Source organism: Musca domestica, unplaced genomic scaffold (assembly GCF_030504385.1).
Source record: "Musca domestica strain aabys unplaced genomic scaffold, Musca_domestica.polishedcontigs.V.1.1 32, whole genome shotgun sequence".
In the NCBI taxonomy this organism is placed as follows: domain Eukaryota; kingdom Metazoa; phylum Arthropoda; class Insecta; order Diptera; family Muscidae; genus Musca; species Musca domestica.
Window position 1 is genome coordinate 10,888,685 of NW_026712311.1, and position 21,108 is coordinate 10,909,792.

The 21,108-nt window shown below is 36.3% G+C and overlaps 2 protein-coding genes across 12 annotated transcripts in view; one reads left to right on the plus strand and one right to left on the minus strand.

The window, feature by feature from the left end:
* Positions 1-21,108, plus strand: part of LOC101901621 (uncharacterized) — a 64,754-nt gene that overhangs the window by 12,456 nt on the left and 31,190 nt on the right. For 7 of the 9 annotated variants that reach the window (XM_059125262.1, XM_005179372.4, XM_059125263.1 and 4 more), the window contains one exon: positions 1,798-1,822. The exons of the other annotated variants lie outside the window; for them this stretch is intronic. The gene's annotated coding sequence lies outside the window, so the exon portion shown is untranslated. The remainder of the gene's footprint in view (positions 1-1,797; positions 1,823-21,108) is intronic. 9 annotated transcript variants of the gene reach the window in all.
* On the minus strand, positions 11,426-12,834 carry LOC101901179 (uncharacterized). 3 transcript variants are annotated; one of them, XM_020035347.2, is made up of 3 exons: positions 12,319-12,834; positions 11,786-12,252; positions 11,426-11,715 (listed from the first exon to the last, which is right to left on the minus strand). In XM_020035347.2, exons 1-3 carry the CDS (start codon positions 12,755-12,757, stop codon positions 11,689-11,691), a joined length of 933 nt encoding a protein of 310 aa, XP_019890906.1. In that variant the 5' UTR covers positions 12,758-12,834; the 3' UTR covers positions 11,426-11,688. The 3 variants fall into 3 exon arrangements, with proteins under 3 accessions (XP_019890906.1, XP_005179428.1, XP_005179427.1); XM_005179371.4 differs by having other exon boundaries at positions 11,426-11,693; positions 12,319-12,833; XM_005179370.4 differs by having other exon boundaries at positions 11,426-12,252; positions 12,319-12,833.

Genomic DNA, 21,108 nt, shown 5'->3' on the forward strand with positions numbered 1-21,108 from the left:
TTTTTTTTTTTTTTTTTTGGAAATTGGAAAATTACTTCGCCCTGGCAACCAATGAAGTTGATTTTTGTTGTCTTCAGATGGTGTTTGGCAGTCGAACAATGCATGTCGGCTGTATAGTTTGACTGACTGACATCGTTATGAACATTTACTGACAGACAGGCGTTACTGCATAAAAATTCCAAAATTTATGCCACCGTCAATAAAATGAACTTCTGCCCGAAGGATTTGTTTGGTCGAACAGCTTTAACAACGTTCCACAAGCATACAAATGCACACACACACACACACACAGATACACGTACTCAGCCGAACTTTGCCTGTCTGCCTAGTCTGCATAGCAAGTGGCATTAGCTGTATCGTTGTGTACTCGCTGGACTACAAATGCCAAAGAGCATGCCAGAGCCTCTTGTTTATGTGTAAAGGCTGGCAAAACGCCAAATCGAGTGGTTACGATACGAATGCGAGATTCCCGGGACAAATGAAGCTTTTAATGTGTTTTGCAGTTGAACAGAAGATAGCAATGATGTTTGGATATTCTTGGTATTTGTTCGTTTGTTTGTTTGTTTTATTTGTGCCTCTTTCTTCCTTCTTGGCCAATGTTTTGTAGAACCCACTGGACGTTCGCTTCCAGATACTTGTTAATACCTGTTGACGAGAAAGGCCCCACCAGTGAGCAACTCAAGGGTGATATGTAATTATAAAATAGATGTACCATCAACCATTTCAATATCATCTAGTGTTGGAATAGTCGTATCCGGCCCAGGGTGCACCACCCTGCATGTGTCCCTGTCTGAGGAATATTCTAATTTCATTTGATGTTGATTAGTGTAAGCTTTCCAAGACTGATATATATTCAATATATTACGCTCTTCTTTTGGCGATATAACCCTTTAGTATATCGTAGAGCTTAGATCTTCAAATGTTGATACACACAAACAGCTGTTTTTTTTACCCTCCATCATACTATGGGGGGTCTACTAACTTTGTCATTCCATTTGTTACTCCTCGAAATACTCATGTCAGACCCAATCAAGTTTATATATTCTTGATCAGCGTAAAATTCTAAGTCGATTTAGCGATATCCGTCTATCTGTCCGTGGTAATCACGCTATCTTTGAACGAATTGAAAATGAAGGCTAAAATTTTGCACACATGTGTATTTTGCCAGTAGGTAGGTTCGTATATGAGTCATGTCGATCCACGTTTTCGTATTGCCCCATATAACGGTTTTCATTCAAACTGAATTTTTCAACGCAATTTTTAAAGTTCCTTCCAATCGGTGTAGGGTATTAAAATGCTAATGACTCAGAGTCAATTTAGTGTTGTTTGAATAAACTATTATTTGTTCCTTACGTAACACTTTAAATGTACACATATTCCGAAACCTAAATTGAATTGTCATTCAAAATATTTTTCTTCTTTAATCTTTTCGATGTAATAATTTAATTGCAACAATTCAGGTAGATTATTAAATTCATTGTGACACCGCAGCATGTTTTGCTGATGCCCGGTGCAGAGCAACAACGTTTGTCGCATTTGTGGGCAAGTGCCAACAAATTGACGTCATTTCCTAGGAAAAGCAAATGAAAATTATATTAATGTTTTCTATCACATCTCGTGTACGTGTAGGAAGGGTTGTCGATCTTCAAAAATGTATATTCGATTTTGGGACAAAATTCGAAATAAAAAGTTTAACATTGAATCGCGTGGATATGACAATGTTTACAGTCTTCTTAACATTGTATTTCTTTGCCAATGTATATTTTACAAATTTCTAATGGTTTCTTGTCTTTGTAGATGCTTTCTCTGGATATCCCTCGTGGTAAGTTCTTGCATTTTCCGCCATATTCACTTTATTTGTATTTAGTCTTAGTCTCAGGTCTCATTTACACAGAGAGTGTCACTCCCCCAAAAATTCAGTTTCGAAAAAAAAAAACACATTTTAAGTTATTTTTTTTTTTTATCGAAAATTAAATTTTCAAATGATAAAGACTACAGCACAGCAAATAATGCAACTACATAGATAATTATCTGTAAAGATTTCATCAAATATCAGTGCAATTGTTTTGCAAGATCAAACATGGTTCAGAGGGCTTCATAAACTTAACTGAAACATCTTGAGCTTTAGAGATATCAACATCAGCATTGAAGTGAAGGATAGAATAAGACTCTTAAAAAAATAGTAACTCAAAAAATCACTTAATTAATTAACTAATTAATGCTTTGAGTAAAAGAGTGATATGTAAACATTCAATTTTCGCTCGAAACCATATATTTTTTGTATTTTTTTTTTCATTAGATTTCTTGTTTTTTTTTTTGTTACGAAACCCAAAAATACAAGGGTCCAAAAAGCTTTCATTTGTTTCCACCGTACAGATTCTCACAACGACGAAGGACCTCTATAGTTGTTTGCGGTATATCTAACAACTAAAACAGAACAGCAAATATAAGAAAGCACGCCACAAGTGTTCGAAAGCCACTCACGTGGTAAAGACGATCCTCTTTGTTCCAAACTTGGTATTGAAGTCAATGGTGGAACAACTTTCGATAAAAGTCAACCATTCGCCACAAAACCCTGAGATATTTTTTTTCATTCGTTGTTAGTTGTTATTAGTGGCCAACGATTATCTCAATGTAGGGCTCGGATCATGGTCAGAGACCCCGAAGACAACTTAAAAATTGGCGTTGTTGGTCATTATAAAACAATATTTCCAAAAGCACAATATTACCGTATATACCCCACTCTGTTCTGTTACATTACTTCACATCAGATAACTTCAATATTTAATAGCTGAATTCTAACTTTTATTTAAGTACAAAAGTCGGTAAATATTGGAAGTAAACTCGGATCAAAAACTGGACCAAATATATTGTCTCTTAATTGCTGTCCGCCGTGGTATAACCGATAACAAAACCTAGCGTACTTCCCATTGACAACTCTGAGCCTCAGATTGTGCGCAAACTTTATTACCAATTTCATAGCTGGTAGTTGTTGACATTAAATAACGCTATTAAAATTTTATGACAAATCATTAAAAAGTGGACGAAGCAATCGTCGTCCCATTGCTGTGTGGGCCGTGGCTGAATGTTCTTTTTATTGATTCGAGATAAAAAAAATTATAAAACAAATAAAATTGCATTAAAAAATGAATGTAATTTTTTCAGATTTTGTTGTTTTTTTGTTTATATTTATTATTTGACTCACGTCCATGATGTCCAAGAAAATACAACTCATAACTTCTTCCTAAGGTAGACGTCAGAGGCAATTAGCTGTGTTCCGCCCGTTCTCCATATTTATACGATGAAAAATGTTTTTTAATTACACCGTTGAGTTTCTGAGGAAAAATTGATTTAGCGTTCGTAATAAATGGCGGGACAATAGCCACCATTAAACAATTATGCACTTGGAGTAATTAAACAGGACTACAGCGGTTGATTGCAACGCGGACAAACATTACCATCTTCGGCACGAAGCATACATCCATATGTATGCATCGGCTGTGGCTGTGGCAGCGGCGGCGGTCGAAGCTAACAATTTTTTAACGTCTCGCTTGTTGTTTGGCAAACTCATGAGAAACGGAAATTATAAACTGCGGTGGGTTTGCTTAGTTGCTCTTAGCAAACTACTTCCGCTTGACAGCTAGGGCAGACATCGGTGTTCATATCCTCGTAAAACAGTTCCTCCAATTCTAGGTTTCTTCCGCGGATAATTGAAATGCGCAACCATACCCCGCATGGAATGATGGTGGTAATTTTTTTCAGCTACTGCCACATCATAGGTTGTAATAAAAAAAACTGTAACTGCATAGAGTGAGGTGTAAAGCATGCAAAGCAAATCTATTAATTTGGAAGAAGTTTGCAGAACGAAGTTGTTACTAATTTTTAGAGCGCTACTTGAAGTTTTTAATAACATAATTACCACCGGGAAAAGAGGAAGAAAATGTCCGTCAGAAAACAACAGTGCTAACAAAAAGAATACGATTTGGTTAGTGCAGATAGCTGAATTTAAGGCACACTTCGTAGTGCAAAAAAGAAGAAAATATAAAAATCAATTCGAAATTGATCTTCGAAATGCAAGCAAACTAATGTTGATTTCAATCTATTTTGGTATTCAAAATGAAAATCACCAACACTATTCGAAAATTAGCAATCTATTACAAAATAGCCACCGTCCCAACATTTAAATGATGTTAACCGATATTGACAATGACTACGAGATCTGTCAGATAACGATTCTGCCAACTGTATCAAGGGCAAAAAAAAAAAAACGTTATATTTGCTTCTAACCGAATATCAGCGAAGCAGGCACTCTTAACTTTCAAACCTGTTTGCTAGTGCGAGGAATAATTCACAATTTCACTACGAATCAGAGGTAGGGCTGTTGTATCGGCGATTCTATTAAACTACTATCGTCCGAAATGCTTTGCTGTCGAGTTTACCGCGTCGCAGGAGCGTGTGCGCTGTATGTATCTGCAAACAAGAAAAAAAATGTCTTAAGCCACGTATTTTGCTTTTATTTTTTTTATCTTCTTTTGGTTTCAAGTGCTTCTGGGTCTCTCCGAAAACATATAAAAAATATACAAACGTGGGATATAGAAAAACTGAAGAATAGTTATGAGTTGTGTATTTTTTAATCCATGTTATTTTTGTAAAAAAAACTCACACACACACACACGCAGAAAAACAACAACAAATACCATGTACAGATATGCTTGAGGGAGTTACTGTGAGACCTGAGCCACTTATGGCAGCGCATTATGATCTCAAGAAATAAGCTTTATTCAGCTCGAAATTTAAATTGAAGAAACAAAAACAAACATACATGAAGTATGAGTTATGCATAAGCTGCGAAACAAATACGATTCCAAGAACAAAGAAACATTTGCCAATGTGCGGAGGGAGCTATGTATGCGCTTAATTAGCTTTGCAAATTAACCGATTGTAAGCGAGCGACTGCATTAGTATTAACGTTAGCAAACGTCATTAAGCCTAAACTCGGTGCCGGCTGAAAGTCTCTTTGCCTGATAGGTTTCCCAAAGAAGCTGCAGCATTGTATACGTCCGTGTGTGTGTGTGTATGTGTCAGTATGTACTTGTTTGTGAAATATGACTGTAGCTGGGCTGGGGTTAAGTTAACATTGCCTGTGTTCAGAGATCAGAACTCCTACGCCTATGTTGGAGGTTAATAAATTACAAAGACCTTTGCTAATTAAATACATTTGAAATGTGAATTGTCTGTCTGTCCGCCTGGGTGAGTGAGTGAACGAGCGAGATACTGACGTTACGCTCATATTGGTACTTGGCTTGCTGCCTCATAGAATTACATTTGCCAATTAAAAACCAGTAAGAAGTGTACGAACGTTGTTAAAGTTTCTAGGAAAAAGTAAATTTTTTTTTCATAATTCATAAATTAATGACAACTTTGTATGAAACGTTGAACCAAAGGGCGTCCAGAGAAAAGAAATGCTGTAGAACAAATAAGAAAAGAAGAGCTGAGTAAATAATAATTTTAAATGTTTCATTTTTTCCTTGACAAATATTTCCTTTGACCAAAACTTTTGGAAAAATGTTTCCAAGTTGTCCACTTTCCTGCATTTTTTTTACTTTTCGAGTCAGTATTACCATACAGTGGATTAATAAAACAATCGAAAGTAAATACCGATGAAATATATTTTAAATCCCAATTTTGAAAAACGAAAACAATGTTTCTTGTAAGAGCAAATAGTCGTCCTGCTGGGTGTGAGGGGGCATGGTGAGGGAGCATAGTTTGAAGAAATCCCAGCTGCTACAGATTACCATCTTTCAATTTGTTCTCTTTTGAACAACAGCATTAACTGTCTTATCTATCGTCACCACCTGATTTATTTCCGGGTTTGATTGTTATTGCTTGCGGTTTATTTTGATTGATTACAATTGTCATAATATTCTTAATTTTCCTCATTTGATTTGTTTCAAATCTCTGATTTAAAATAGACATATGTGCAAACCATTCCAGTTTTTTTATGAAGGTGAGGGGGGTTGGTGTCTAAAACCGACAATAGCTCCAACAACAAACGCTACGTTCTACGCTTAATGATAGTGTCAAGAGTAATTGAAAACATGCCCACACAAGTAATTGAATTCAAATTAATGGAGCGAATAATCGTCGAAAACCAAACAATTTATCCACCTTTTGACCGATTTATGCTGAATATTCGGTAAAAACTCTATGTTTAAACTTCTTATATTGAAAAGAGAACGAATCATGAATATATGTATGACCAATTAAATATTATGAAGGGCTGAAGCAACGCTCTAGCCTCCGATAAGTATCATACAAATACACTTAACAAGAAAAGTTAGATTTATGCTCAGTTTAGATAAAAGCAACTACTGTTAATCATGTCAGGATAAGATGGAAAATATTCTATATTGATGAAATTGTCAATATTTACTTCGGCTAGTCTATAAATTATAACAGCATAATGCAGGTTTATAAAATCGGAACAGATCTCCAATTGGTGGCATCTGGAAAGTACTCCAGCTTAGCTGAAATCATCTTAAATCGGGCTAGTAATATTCGAAACAAAGCCAACTGCAAAGTCTACCGAAGAAACGAATTCAAAATAATATTATTTTAGAAAATTAATCTTCGTTCCTCAGGAATGTGGGAGGCAGGAACTTTTACTTTTTAATACTATTATTTTTCTTTTAATTCATAAATTAAATAGCGAACATCAATGGACAATTATAAAGGGCTTGTTTACGTTTATTGTTGCCTGGCAACGAAATGATCCTCATTTCGAACATTTATTTGACTCCGGCATATTATTGCTGCTACTGTTCCCAGTTAAGGTTACAATGCAAATTACCACCGTCATAATCAACCATGTAGGATCAAAATTTCCCCATTAATAAAACAATTTATTTTTCACTTTTTTATTATAAGTAGTTTACTTGTCAAGGGAACACAGCTCAGACAGAATCGGCATATATCCTTAAGTCTATCCCAACAGAATGTCCAATGGGAGTTCTCTAGGAATATACTTTGCTGGATTGTTTTTTTGCACTCTTTTTTTGCACACTTTGTTCTGCGGTAGAATTACAGTAAATTTTAATGGGTTTTAAATTGCACACTTGTGTAAGGTTTTCTTTTGGTGGGCAATTTTTGTTTCTTTGTCAGCAGCATTTTGTTGCTTTGTTGTTGTTGTTGGCAGCAGACTTATTTCAGCAAAAACGAAAAAAGCAGCGGCTTCTGCAATTGTTGAGTACTCATTTACTTACTTAGCATTGATTTGTTCACGTTTTCTTCTTGGTTTTTTGGAGTGCAGATTTTCTCTGGCGCAGCCACCCCCCCTTTAGCCTGTCTCCTTTGCTGTATGTAGGTACATTTTCCTATTTGTATTTAATTTCTCGTGTGTTCTCTTTTTACCATGGCAAAATTTACATATTTGTCATCCGGCGAAAACGTTTTTTTGAAGAGTCGGCCGGTCGGTCGGAGAAGAGGCGACCCACTACGAAATATTTGCTTCCAAAAATGTTCGTCCATTGAATATAAAGAGGCTTCTGAAAAAGACCCTTCTTTGCGGCTGTAGGGTTGGCTGTTATTAAGCTGTTTTTTATAATAATTGCAACCAGATTTTGTTTTGTTATTGCCGAAATACCTACGAAGCAAATTCATGAGCTTTTGAAGCGGCACGACTTGTCAGGAATTTCCGGCATTCGATATTTGGAAAAATGTAATTCATTTTATTGAATTTTTAAACTAAGTTTTTTTTCACGAAACTATTTTCCTCTTACGGAAATCCAATTAGCCCTAGTCTTTTTCTAGGAAAATAGCGTCAACATTTTAAAATATTTATGCTGAGGATCTTTCATTTCACTTACAAGGATTTTAAAGTCTTTGTACCTGTTTGTACCCTTGTACTCTATATCTCTCTTTAAATTGAGGAGCCTCCTATGAAATCTTTCCAGAACATTCTGATAGTTTTACATCTAATAACTTTCAAAAGGTGAGGAATTTCTAAACATGGTAAATACTTCCTTGTAATTTTGCAACGTCACATTCTCATCTAATAGTTAATAAGTCAGCTGTCTGAAGCGCCAGACTCAAGAGCAATCTCCCAGAGACGACAAATAAAATTTAATATTTTTGCTCGAAGATAAACGTTTGATGCTCCTAACACATGAATCAAAAATAAAAGTTGCATTATCATAATAACGCCATCACTTTAGCATGTGCGAACAAAGGCGGGATCTGCTTGTACGTACGTGCATGTCTGTGTGGATGCAACGATACTCTCCGAGAGAAAGGATAAATGTGACATATTCAATAATGCTTCCGACATTTATGATGGAAGCAAAATGTGTTAATGCTACTCACAAAGTGCAGAGTATACGTTTCAGCTTCTTGACAAGTTCAGACTGCTAACGTCTGCTGCTCCGCCCCTGCTGCCGAGATAAACATTCGCCAATTCATCCGTCTGGTTGGGGTGTGCGTTCATGTCTTTCTAAATCAATTTTTGTTGCTTCCTAAACGAATGCATTACTCATCGCATTTTTTTTTTGAGTCGACATTGTTGCTGCTGTCGCATAACTGAAATTGACAATTGATTGCACAATGTGTGAGCCATTCACATGAAAATGTTTAAAGTACCATTCATCCATTCGAAACTTGCATGGGGAGTAAGACAGCGGCACTGAGAGAAATATCGTTACTAAAAATGACGCATCAAGCGACGAAGGTCAAGAAAATCTCCCGTCATTGATTTATTTTTATTTGCAGTAGAAGATTTGAGGGCAGACCAGCGTGCAAAATTCTGATTTGGGTTATCTTCAACCCTTCAAGTTGGTACATACAAAACACAAAATTATAAGGGACCTATGTCCTTCAATGGACATAGCTTTGAGAAATATTGAGGAAATACACCTTTACATGTAATTCTAACTTTTTATTTGAACATCGATAAATCATTGTGTAATTCGTAATATTTCAATTGTAATTCGAGATTTCTATTTGTAATTCCTAACATTTTAATTGTAACATTCAATTTTAATTTCAAATTAATTGATTTGTAAACGATTTTTTACATTTTAATTTAGATTATTTTCTTTGGAATTCCGAACAAAAAAAAGTCACAGGCTTTCTTGCATTAGCTTCATATTTGCTTTTTCGAATTAAAAGTGAAATGATTCGAATTACAAATGGAATAATTGAAATAAAAATTGAAGAATACAAATGTAATGTTGACAATTTCAAATGAAGTTTTCAAATTACAATTTAAATGTTTCGAAATACATCTAAAAAAGGTAAAGAAAGGTTTTATGTTAATTTAATTTTACAAGAGGCTCGAAGATCAAAAACGGCACATAGTCGAAATTTGTATCTTTTCAAGGATTAGAGGCTAAAATCAGGGTCAAAGGCCGTCTTCATAGCAGAAAGTGTCAAGGGTTAAGATAAGGTTAACAAAAACAACAAAATGTCAAATGTCAAGATGGCGAAAATCAGGAGATACCGTTATATGGATGCTATACCTAAATGCAAAAACCGACATATAATGGTACATTCATCCTTTACGGTATTTTGAACGTTATGATCCGAATTTCTAACCAAAATAGGAGAGCTACAAACATCTATGGCACAATTCATTAATTTAACTTGGAAAGTGTACCTCTATTTTGATTTCATTAAACGGACGGATAGTTTTAAATCAATTTAAAATTCCATACTGATCACGAATAGAATTAGTGAACTTCCTCAAGGTGTTGCAAAGTTATGATACCCCCTTCTTTTGGGGAGCTTTTGATGCAAATTATTTTAGAACAAAAATATATGAAATAATACAAAAACAACATTCAGTTCCTATGTTCGTATCTGGAAGTTTGCCCAAACATTATACGCAGACATTATTTTCATAATTGGTTTAGGAGTTATGTCATTGCACCAATTATTACAACCTTGTGTCGAGCACGATCCAAACAATTTCTTGTTGGGAGGTTAATGTAAGAAATCTGCAATTGCAATTACTACCTGAAACTGATTGCATCACCACAGTGATATTATTCATCACTCATTGTGATTTATTTTTTTTATTTGCACTCACACTGCTTTCTTGTTTTTCGCGACAGCCATGAATATTGTTTGCATGTTGAACGGTTCTTGGTGTGACATCTAAGCATTCATTCAGAGGCAAGAGCATATGTCTGGGATGTGAGTTTGAACCTCAATGACTTCTTAACTCGCTTTTCCTAGACCCCACCAGCTGAGTGATAATATATATACATTATTCTAGTGTGGTTATTTAAATCATAATTCCAGACGCACTCTCCACCTTGTCCAATCTACCCCCAGAATGATAAAAAAATTGTTATTTTAAAGTTTCTGCCAACATCAGTGCCATTTTCTCCATTTCGTTTGAACGTATAGCGCACTTAGCGGTCGACCATCATTCAGTGCATCTGATTTATGATTGCGAAAAATATTCTCTAGTCACTCTCACTTTTCCATTGTGCAGCAGCAGCAAAAAGGTTGTCATGACAGCTTTAACAATCACGTCATTCATTTGGACGTTGCATGTTTATTTGGCGAAATGTGAGCTGTGTGCAGCAATTCATCAACGTCGCAACTACTGCAGGACGATGTTGCAACATGAGCACACATCGCTCATGAATTGCTGAAACACATCGTAAATCATAATTAATCTAACGGAATTTCTTTCGGTTTCATTTTACAAAAAGAGATTTATGGAACTGCAATTTGATAATGAGGGACATGTTCTTTCGCCCTCTCCATCTCCCTCTCCGTGTCCCTGTTAAAAAAATATAAATTAACTAATTTATGTAACACACTGGAACTCAATTCATTGCATGTTTAGGTGTTGTCTAGACTTCGTGGATATCTGAGTACTTACAATAACACAGGTGAGGTTATTTTAATCAGATGGTTATCGATTCCAGCTAAAATTCATTATTTAAATTGGGATAATTCATATTTTGCCCTCTTATTTGCCCTCATTATGGCTCCATAGCTTTGGTCATTGGTCCATTTATTTTGCATTAATTTTACGCGCCCTATACGAATAATTGAAATATCGTTCTGTTGAGTTGACAGCAAGTTCAAAGACAATATTTACAATGCGAACAAGAACACTAGGTAACCATGGTTTCATCCCAGAACTTGCATATACATCTGAAAACAATTTGGTAAATTTTAAACCAATTTAAGAGAATGAGGCCTATGACGCTCTGCTTGAAGCTTTTTGCTAGACAAACTTGACCAGGCAAAAGGTTTGTCAGCTTCTGATTATTTTTTCAACACCATTCTATGTAAATTAAAGTAAATTTTGAAAAAGTGCCTTCGTTGTTATTTAGTAACGAAGTGTGTAGCTCGTCTTTGCCATATTTTTTTAAAATCAGCTAAAATTATGGTCTATGGGATATAACATTAATTTTCGAATAATGTTGCATTTTTATTGAAACAATTCGGATTTCGTTTCATACATCTCAATCGTTGCGAGTTTAGATGAATTTGCAACAAATGCTAGAAGGCTTCACTGAACTCTTGGGGTTTAATAGAAATTCTGAATTTTCCAATTACAAACAAATTTGGGCAATAGATTTCAATTTCATTTGGTGCATCCACTTCAAAATGTTTCCACCATTCCGTCTTCCGGTTGGAGTGGCACAACAGACGGCTGCAGTAGCAATGGACTCAGGCTGAGAGTACGATAAAAGAAAGCTGTCAAAAAGGAAGCGCTCACAACAAATGCTGCAAAGAAAGCAAAACAAAAAATGCATTCCTTATTAACCTGGAGGCACAAGCAGATGGCTGCACAGAAATCGCTTATCGAATCCCACAGACGCTGGCACATTGGCGGCCGACGCATGACACTTGACGATGGTAATACCGAGGTGTCAATGTGTATGGTATGGAATGTTGGAACTGTGGTCCCTTCATCAGCTGTCCTGGCGTCGTGCGAAACATTTTGAATTGATGGTATTTCTTTGATCTGATTCTTTACTGAATGGTCGTCCTCAGTTGAAACACGATGACAGACGTTGTCGGCGTTGGTGTAATTATTGAGCGATAAAAGCAATTCAGATTTACTTGAACAAACGGAAACTGTCACCTTCGACGATTGACCAATGCTAGCATTTTCATGGAACGAAGTCTGGAGGGCTAAGCAGTTGGGATTCCCCGAATTATAGGCACCAGATGAATAGTACACCTCCCCTGCTTCACTCTGGCAATAACTAGTCTGGGGTTTCCCACAATCTGTAGTAAAATATTCGTTTGCAGTTATTATGTGATAATGTTCTCTGAAGAAAACCAGTTAAATACCTGCAGATAACTCATTTATATTTACAATTGTCTCCGTCTTTACGGCAGATGGCGTTGGCGACATATCTAGACTTTCCAAATTCTTAGTGAAGGCGTCAAACATATTCATTATTTGCTTGAAACGTTCCGCTATCTCCTCATTTTCTCTCTGATTTTCAGGAATTTTGGGACTTCCACAAACCTCGTCTGATCCAATTCCATCCCTTGCCAGCAGAGTCTGGGAACTGACCTGATTATTTACGATTCCCTCATCAAATTGAACGTTTCTCGGTGATTGCACATTTTCACTTTCTGTGATTGAGGAGGTCGTATGGCTTCCTTCGAGTTGTATTTGCACTTCGCCATTCAAATCGACTACAAAAATGGGTTGATTGATGAAACCATCGATTGGTGACAGACTAAGTTTTTGGTCATCGGAGGAAACATCTTTTTGATCCATTTAGAAAAAAGCTCCAAATTTGATTTGTGTTGTGAAAAATAAATTTTGTATATGTCAAAAGACACAATATTTTGAGTTTGTAGCTTACAGTGTAGGACAAAAAGTAGCATACGAATATGTATTTTTAATGTTTCCATGACCATATCATGGAATTCTAAGGCCATATCATAAAACCCAACCCCTATAAAATTAGCTCTATTTGGACAATTAGTTAAATTTTATTCATTATTTTTTTTTATTTCTTCGATACATCTGTTATTACTCTCAAGAAACATGTGTGCACTGGCGTCCCACTAACCTAGTATTTTAATTTTTTCCTTGAATAACTTTTTAATCAGTTTTGGGCTGTCGTATTTAAAAGAATCGCCAACAACAGCTAATCACCGAGTTCCTCTTGATGTTACCTGCATTCATCCTGTCTTCAAGAATGTGTAGTAAAATACAACTGACCAGATAATTTCGAAATTCCAAATTTGTGAATAATACTTTTGCAGGCAAATTGCATTGAATTGCACAAAACCCATATTGTAGTTGGCCCCGCATTCCGTTTCGATGCCTTCATTAAAAATAATTAAGTCTATCTTATTTAGATACTACAAGACGCCCGAAAACACAATAGCAAGTCTCTCGAATTGTTCCTGCCAATTTAATCTCTTTCATAACACTGCTCTGAGAGACACTTGACACTTTTGTGTAAAGCCTCCTCAAAATAATCCAAAATCTACTTGAGGATGACGCAGCCCAGGCAGCAAGCAGTCGCAGCTGTACATAATTTTCTTTTGTCGCTGGAATTCGAGTTTTGGCTCCTTACGATGAGTGAGCGCCTATGAGGCATAAGTCTGGCTAATAATCTACACCTGATGTCAAAGTTCGCCTGTAATGAGAATTTGTTAAAAGGCACAGGCCACGAATAAGCTTTGATTGTTGCAATTCGTGTTGTTGTTGTTCAACTTTGACTAGTACTTGTTCACGTCCTCCGCAAAGTCGGGCGAAATCTGTGATGTGCTTGTTGAGGGTATCCGGGGAGTTCGTTTTTTGTCGTTAGCAGCTGAAGATATTGGCTGGTTCCGTGACATACCTTAACGTGAAGTGCATTCGGAGACATCCAAGGATTCGTTCGTTTGCTCCTTAAGAGACTTTATTTTGCACGGTTTGCTTATGGTTTGTGTGTGTGTGTGTGAGTGTTTTACATTTTCGTTTGTGGTTACTCTGACTAAGGCGTAGTCCTCACCAAATCTGGGAGGGCGGATGGCGTTTGTATGTATGCATTCGTATTGTTGTCTGCACTGCTGTTTTCAGCAATCGTCTCGTTATCTTTAAACCAAATTCCTTTCTTGTCTTATGGTTAGTTTGCAAAAGTTTTGTTATGTTCTTTGGTTGGCCTTTTTCTGGAAATGGTTGATTTTCGTAATAGTGACTAAACAGTGGCTTGAGGTAACGCAAAAAAACTCGGCGCAATGGGGGATATTTGACTTAATTTACACTGCCAACGTTGCCGCTTTTGGTTAGACACAGGTCTCCGTTGATTTTGAGGTTATTTTTCAATGGTTTTGTTTGTTCCTGTTTAGGTCTCAGGAATTTTTTTTTATTATTTGAAAGAAGTGTAATCGATACTTAGAATTCCGCTAAAATTTTGAAAAGTTCCTTTTTATAATAAAAAAACACTAGTTGGAGATACTTTATCATTTGATGGAGAAAAGGGCATATTTCACAAAAAAGGCAAACGAATGGTTACAGTAGGTCACTAAAATTCAAATAATTTTACTAAATTCGCATTTTTTTAAAAAAAAAATATAGGAATTTTGGTGCATAATAATTTTCTACGATAGTCTATCATCGAAACTTGGATTTTTAGAGAACACAAATCGAGGAGGTAGATCCAAGTCAGCAGGGTCCATATGTAAACACACAAGTTTCAGCAAATTGACGGCACAAGAAACAATATTCTCCTCCTCCTCCTCTCAACCAACCAACCTACCTCCTTGGAAACAGCTGAGCCTATCACAGAAGCCACATGAGTCTCCATTCGCTGTTCTCCCTTTCTGTCTTTGCTTTACTATGTATTTTACTTATCAGCTTAAGTAACACTTCCTGTGTACAATGTTGCATTCACAAAAAAACGGGGCGCATGTGACGTGGCATGCCATCAACAGCAGCATTGCCTGCCTGCCCGCCTGTGCTGCCATACCCCCGGCTGTCTCAGTGGCGTTTTCTTGCGCTATTGTCAACCACCTATCGAGGTTATTAATTCATGCTTGCATTCACACAACAACAGGAGAAGTGTTTTGAAGCTCGGTAGGCTTTTAATGTTGGAACAAAAGGATTATTTGTCCATGTCCTATGGCATAGCAACAACGCCAGCTACAGTATAAAGTGTGCTTCTGACGGCTTTTGGTTAACGTTTTGTGTGTGTGTGTGTATGTGAGTTTTTATGTATGTATGTATTTTTAACTTTTTTTTATGTGAAACAATTGTTGTTTTATGAACTCACCAAACGACAAACATCCAGCATGACTGTCATCCAAACAACAACTGCAACAACACCCCCCGTCTTCTTCCAAAATTAAATCCCTTTGACAAAATGCGGGTGAACGAGAAATCGCTTGGTAACAGAAGTGCACGAAAATTGGAGGAATGTCTGCATGTGAAAAATATTCAATTTTGACGACACGTGAACAAAGAGCAGTACTCCATCATGGTACGAACATGGTACGATTTATGCACGTTCTGAGAATAATACGGAGACTTCAAGCTGCTGATTCAGTCAGAGTATTCTTCGTTAGAAAATCAACGTGTTTCCGTGTATACGATCTCTGTGGGAGGTACTACTTTTGCTCAATGTCTCTAGATGTCCTTTCATGTATAGAAGTGCTCCATAGAAATTATTGTCTCTCTTAGATTAAGAACTTAAAAAGGCTGTATTTCGGTACACTTGATAGGGTGAGTGTACCAGTAGTCGGCACTTTTAGGATTTTCGCGTTTTTAATCGCTCACCATTCTGAGTGGAAAATTTCAATTATTACAAAGTTAATTTATTCAGATTCGAAATTCTGTATAGTTTTTGCAATAATAAATAAAGTTTTAATAACTTTTTATTAAATTTCATAAATTTGTTGTTTTATTAAAACAATGCTTTTTTGCCAGTAGTCGGCACCACTTGCCAATTGTCGGTATGGCATTTTCCAACAATTTTTTTTTTGTAAGAATAATTAATAATAATAATAAATTAATTCATTAAAATATAATATTTTTGTTTAGTTAAACTGATTCGACGTCTTTATGGTACTTAAGAATATGAATTGTCGAGGACCTTCACAGACAAAAATTTAATTTTTATTAGAATAATTCATTTTTTTAACGAAATTGTGCACAAAGATAGCTGACAATATATTTGAAGTAAACAAAATACATTTAGTTACAATAGTTTCATTTATTTGGGCTTAAAAATGAAAAGTGCCGACTACTGGGACATGCCGAACTTAGGCACACTTACCCTATTATCACGAAATACAAATAAAATATCAATTTAGGTAACTAACTTTTGTGTATTGAACTTAAGTTGAATTTTTATATATTTAATTATTTGTGAATTTGATAATGACTACTCTTTGACGTACTATCTACAAGTTATTTTCAAGAGAAAAAGAAAGGTAAATCTATTGAGATTGGCCACAAGCCCAGTCTCGTCCAGCCCAGCCCAGCTCTGGCAATTGGTAACCAACTTTCCAACGCATGACATTTTCATTTGATTTGTGGTAGAGGCTTCTTTTTTCTGTCTTTCTTCGGTTTCGTGGCTTGCACTGCAGAGGCTCAGGGTTAAGGTTAATTTACTTTACGGAGCATAACCAAATTACCTATTTAGTCGTCGATGCTCTTGCGAAGGCAGTCAGGCGAACCGGCGGATGGACAGACACGCTTAAAAGTAGTTCAACGATACGTCTCACATACGTCTCAGCTGGTTGTCGATGCGATGTTGAGGGTAGCATTGTTGCCGGGCAGAAAACCAGAAGAAAGCAAAGACAAAGAAGAATGGACTTTAAACCGCCAGACAGCTTGGCACCACACGGAGCACTTGCCATGACAATACACAAAAAGGAACGGAAAATTATAATGCTTCAATGGCTGAAGGTATCAGTTTTCATTTTTTTGTTTTGTTTTGCTTTATTTTCTACAGGCTTCGTGATTGTCTGCTGGGCAGAATACGCTTTGGCGTTTAAGTGGCAACGAACACCGAAACGAACGAAACAATACTAATTAGCACTGCTATTTGTGGAGTCCAAACTGGATGCCATACAAAGTATGACCATTCACTTCGAATTGGAGCACGTCAAAGGGACAGATCTCATTTTTGCTGCTCGCTTTGACTGACCGACCGCAGGCATACAAAATTGTTTTTTTTTTTTTTTTGTGAATTCTTTCAATATCCTAACCACTGAATTCACATTGATTTTTCCACTCAACATGGATGTCGCTTTAAAGGAAGACTTCCTTTTCTATTTTAAAACAACGCAGCTGATGCTTTAAGAAACAACAATCAAGCGAAAGGTATCCATGTGAATAGAGGACACACAAAGACATGGACGGCGACTAAAGGTATAATAACCCAAAGGCCTTTCATCTCCACACAAAGGGAAGTGCTGAAATAAAAACGAAACGCACTGAATGCAAAAGAGGCCTAAAGATGGGAAAGTTGCTAAAAATACGACGCACACACACAAGCAGGAGACGCCGCCCTCCCGCTAGCTCAAAATAATGATGATGCAAATAAAAAGCTTTCACAGGCTTGGATCTGCATAAGAGATGTGCATATTCATACCTTTGAAAGCATTTGCACAACGTGAAGATGCACCGGTAATAGCCTCTGGGTGAGCTAACACAAAAGCCAGTCATTGTCTCTGCTGGGTCATAATGACTGAAATAAGCCCAGATCCTCTAAGTAGCAAAAGGATATCTACGTATGTGTGTGTATGTGTGCGACGACGCACTCAAAGCAAATGTCTGCGGGCGACGTACTCAATTTGTCATTCTCTCTAAAGTAACGAGTAGAAATGCAATCAGAATCAGAAAAACCATCTTTTCTTAGACCCGGGTACTGCAGTTTTCCTATTACCGTAGACTCCAATAATAGGAAGCGGTCATGAACAAATAATCTCCAAACTAAAACCTATCAAACTAGGTAAACGGTTTAGTTCAGCCTCCATATGAAAGTACCTCCAGTTTTGAAGTTTTTAAAAGGTTTAAGCCACATTTTTCAGACGATTTAGCTGTAATCTGACATTTAGAGTTGAACAGAAAAGGGTAATTATAAACTGTCTAATAACTACAGTTAATAAGCCATTTAAAAAATGTACAATATTTTGTTATTTATTGTTATTATTATTATTTATTAATAAACCAATAAAAAAATTTACAATATTTTGTTATTTATTAAAAAATCTTTCCGATTCATAGAATGGTGTTTCAAACACGCTCTAGTCCGTCCTTATTAAGAATTCTTACGCACTGAGAAATTTACAGACAAAGTTTACTGGAATGTACGACAGTATGTTTCTTTGGACTCGAAAGGTATGCCAATATTAACATATTTAGTTGTGTTTATGTATCAGCATTGATGTGTTAAAACTACCCATCTCCCCTGTACAAAGTGATATCTACGGAATACGAACAATTATGGATTCCGAATCCGAAATTTTATGCTATGCTGACCGCTTAACTTGTGCTTTTACCTTGGCTTGGGATTGTCCACTACCCCAATTGCTTGATTTTACTGAGCCACTAGATCATAAAATGAGAAAAAGCTTATCTCCTGACTGTATTTTTATTTAACCTTCTTAATATAGTTTCCAAATACCAAAAACTTATGGCTTCAGATATATATATTTCAACCCAGTATGGATGCAATTTACAGTTAAGTTTTAATCAAAAATATTGGAGTTTCATAAAAGAATAGATTTAATTAAAAACATTTTGATTCGCCTCCCTAGTCGATTTTCTTTGTTTTGCAAACTATGCTCCACTTTAGCAGCCTGCCAAATACGAACTAAACTTTTGCTGGCTTATGTCGGCAATTAATTATGTTTTAGTAAATGTGAGTGCAACGAGGTATATAGTTGTTGTTCTATTCTATGAATTTCAACTTTTGGGTTGTATTTGTTTACATATATAATGTACGACTATGTACATCGCTGTCTATGTATAACATTAGTAGTAGTTCAATTGTGAAGCAAAGTTTTGTTAAAAGTTTTCTAGAAAAGAAATTCAATGAAATCGTAATATAACCGCATATTCCTTATAACTAGTTTACCGATTTTTTGTGATCGGCATGGCCGCTTACATTTGTGACGCAAGAAATTCCTCGGTGCAATTTAAGTTGTCTGCCGTCGAAAGTTAATGCATTCCTCCTATGTGTCGAAGAAAGAAGAAACCAAATTGACTAAAAATGAGACTGTTTCAGGTTTCTAGTAATCTTTCCTTGAACAAGTGTCCAGTTATAACGTTAAAGGCAATTTGTAATACAGGCATGAGCAGCCTGCTCATATGCTAGATTTCCATTTACTCCAAGAGTGTCTTAACCCAAAAAAAAAAAAAAAAAAAAAAAAAAAAATCAATTAAACTGATTATGCAAAAAAATGGGATAACTCTGCAAATACTTGAAAGATAAAAATAAAAATAGCGTAACGTCCAACTAATAACAAAATTAGAATAGAATTGAAAATTACAGAATATTCGACCAAAATTACAAAAATGGTCGAATACATAAATCTATGTCTTTGATTGTGCTTCACAAAGTAGATTTAAGACAGCACATTATTGTTACAAGAAAAGTTCCGTTGTCCATCTTGACATGTTCGTTGGACAATTATATATTACTTGGAGGGAAGGGGGTCGATAACAAATTTGATTAGGAATAAACTTGGAATCCGCTGGCCTGCTGTGAATATTCTCTAAGAATCTAATCGTTTTTGCATTACCAACATATTTTCCTTTGTAATTGGCCATTTTAGGCATTTCTAATAGCAATGCAAACATTTTCTTTTAAAATTACCGGTAATTTGCATTTTGACCGGCTGTGGTAAAGGGGCAATCAGTTGCTTTTTTCCATATTTGCCTTGGCACACACAAACACTCCAACACACACACACACATAAAAAGGAAGTCATACATTGATATGTTAAATGACTGTCATTTGCTAAATGGTAAATACACCACGTGTACATACACGTGTATGTCTGTATGTACGTTGGCATGAAGACATAGATGAGTGTCTGCATGTCCATATCTACGAATATTTGATGAAAAATCTACAGCACCCAGTTACAAATGTTATGCCGTTAGGAAATACGAATCCTGGTTTCTCAGTTTAAATTCAATCATAATTGAGGGAACTACATCCCTCGTGTGGAAGCACACGATTTATTATCGGGCCCTAGGATTCAAATCCTTGGCTTACGTCCATTGTATATGCTTTGTTGGATTTCCGTTTTTTTAATTCCTAAATAGTCCTTGGCGGTAATCATTTAGAATTCCCATACTTTACCTGTCGGTCATTCCTCTGTTGGCTTAGGACCCCAAGAAAATTCATTCATTGAGGGAAATCAACTGCTATTATCTATTGGCAAAAATCAACGACATGCAATCATCCGTCCACTCATTCCAATATGACACTCACTCTGTCATTTTCACTTCACTTGGCTTGCCGTTGCCGGTGGCTAAGTTGATGAGTCCGCGAATCCGTTAAAGGCTGGTCGACTTGTTTCTTGCCCTGTTTAAATAAAAGTTCTTTATGAATTATTGACGACACAAATGAATGGAGAAAATGCAGGAAAATAACATAATGGGAAGGAGGAATACTCGAGCACAGTCGTATGAGGGTTTAACGTGTCGTTTCATACCTTTCGTGTTGTCAGAGAGCACGCATTTGTACAGGTATCCATGTTCTTTCGTAGCAAATGGACGAGGAGCGCGCGCTGCGTATGCCAGTCATGTGGCAAATTATAAAATATGCAAATTACTTCTGTCCAATATCCTTCAACGGTCCCTAGTGCGCTCTCTTTAAAAGTTAAAGTTGTCTTTGCTTTCCTCGAGTCAGGACTGTGCATTTGTTGCACAAGTGCTGAAATAATGACTTACACCAGATGGAACGACCTGTAGACAAATGATTCGTTATCGTTTTATGTAAGGCCCTATGTGTACTCGCATATGAACGTTCACTGAATGAGGGTAACATAACAACATATACACACGTATTTAGATTCGGACATAGAAGCGGAAGTGCTTGAAACGGTTTTGATTTAGTTCGAAATAAATATCCGAACAGGTATTTTCGTGGGTAACCATTTCTCAAATTGTAG

What these genes read in the sequence shown, in the direction of transcription:
- LOC101901179 (XM_005179370.4), bottom strand. Translation starts at nt 12,757, where the DNA reads ATGGATCAAAAAGATGTTTCCTCCGATGACCAAAAACTTAGTCTGTCA. An exon ending in TATAAATGAGTTATCTGCAG is followed by an intron (nt 12,253 to 12,318) that starts GTATTTAACTGG and finishes ATTTTACTACAG; the next exon opens with ATTGTGGGAAACCCCAGACT.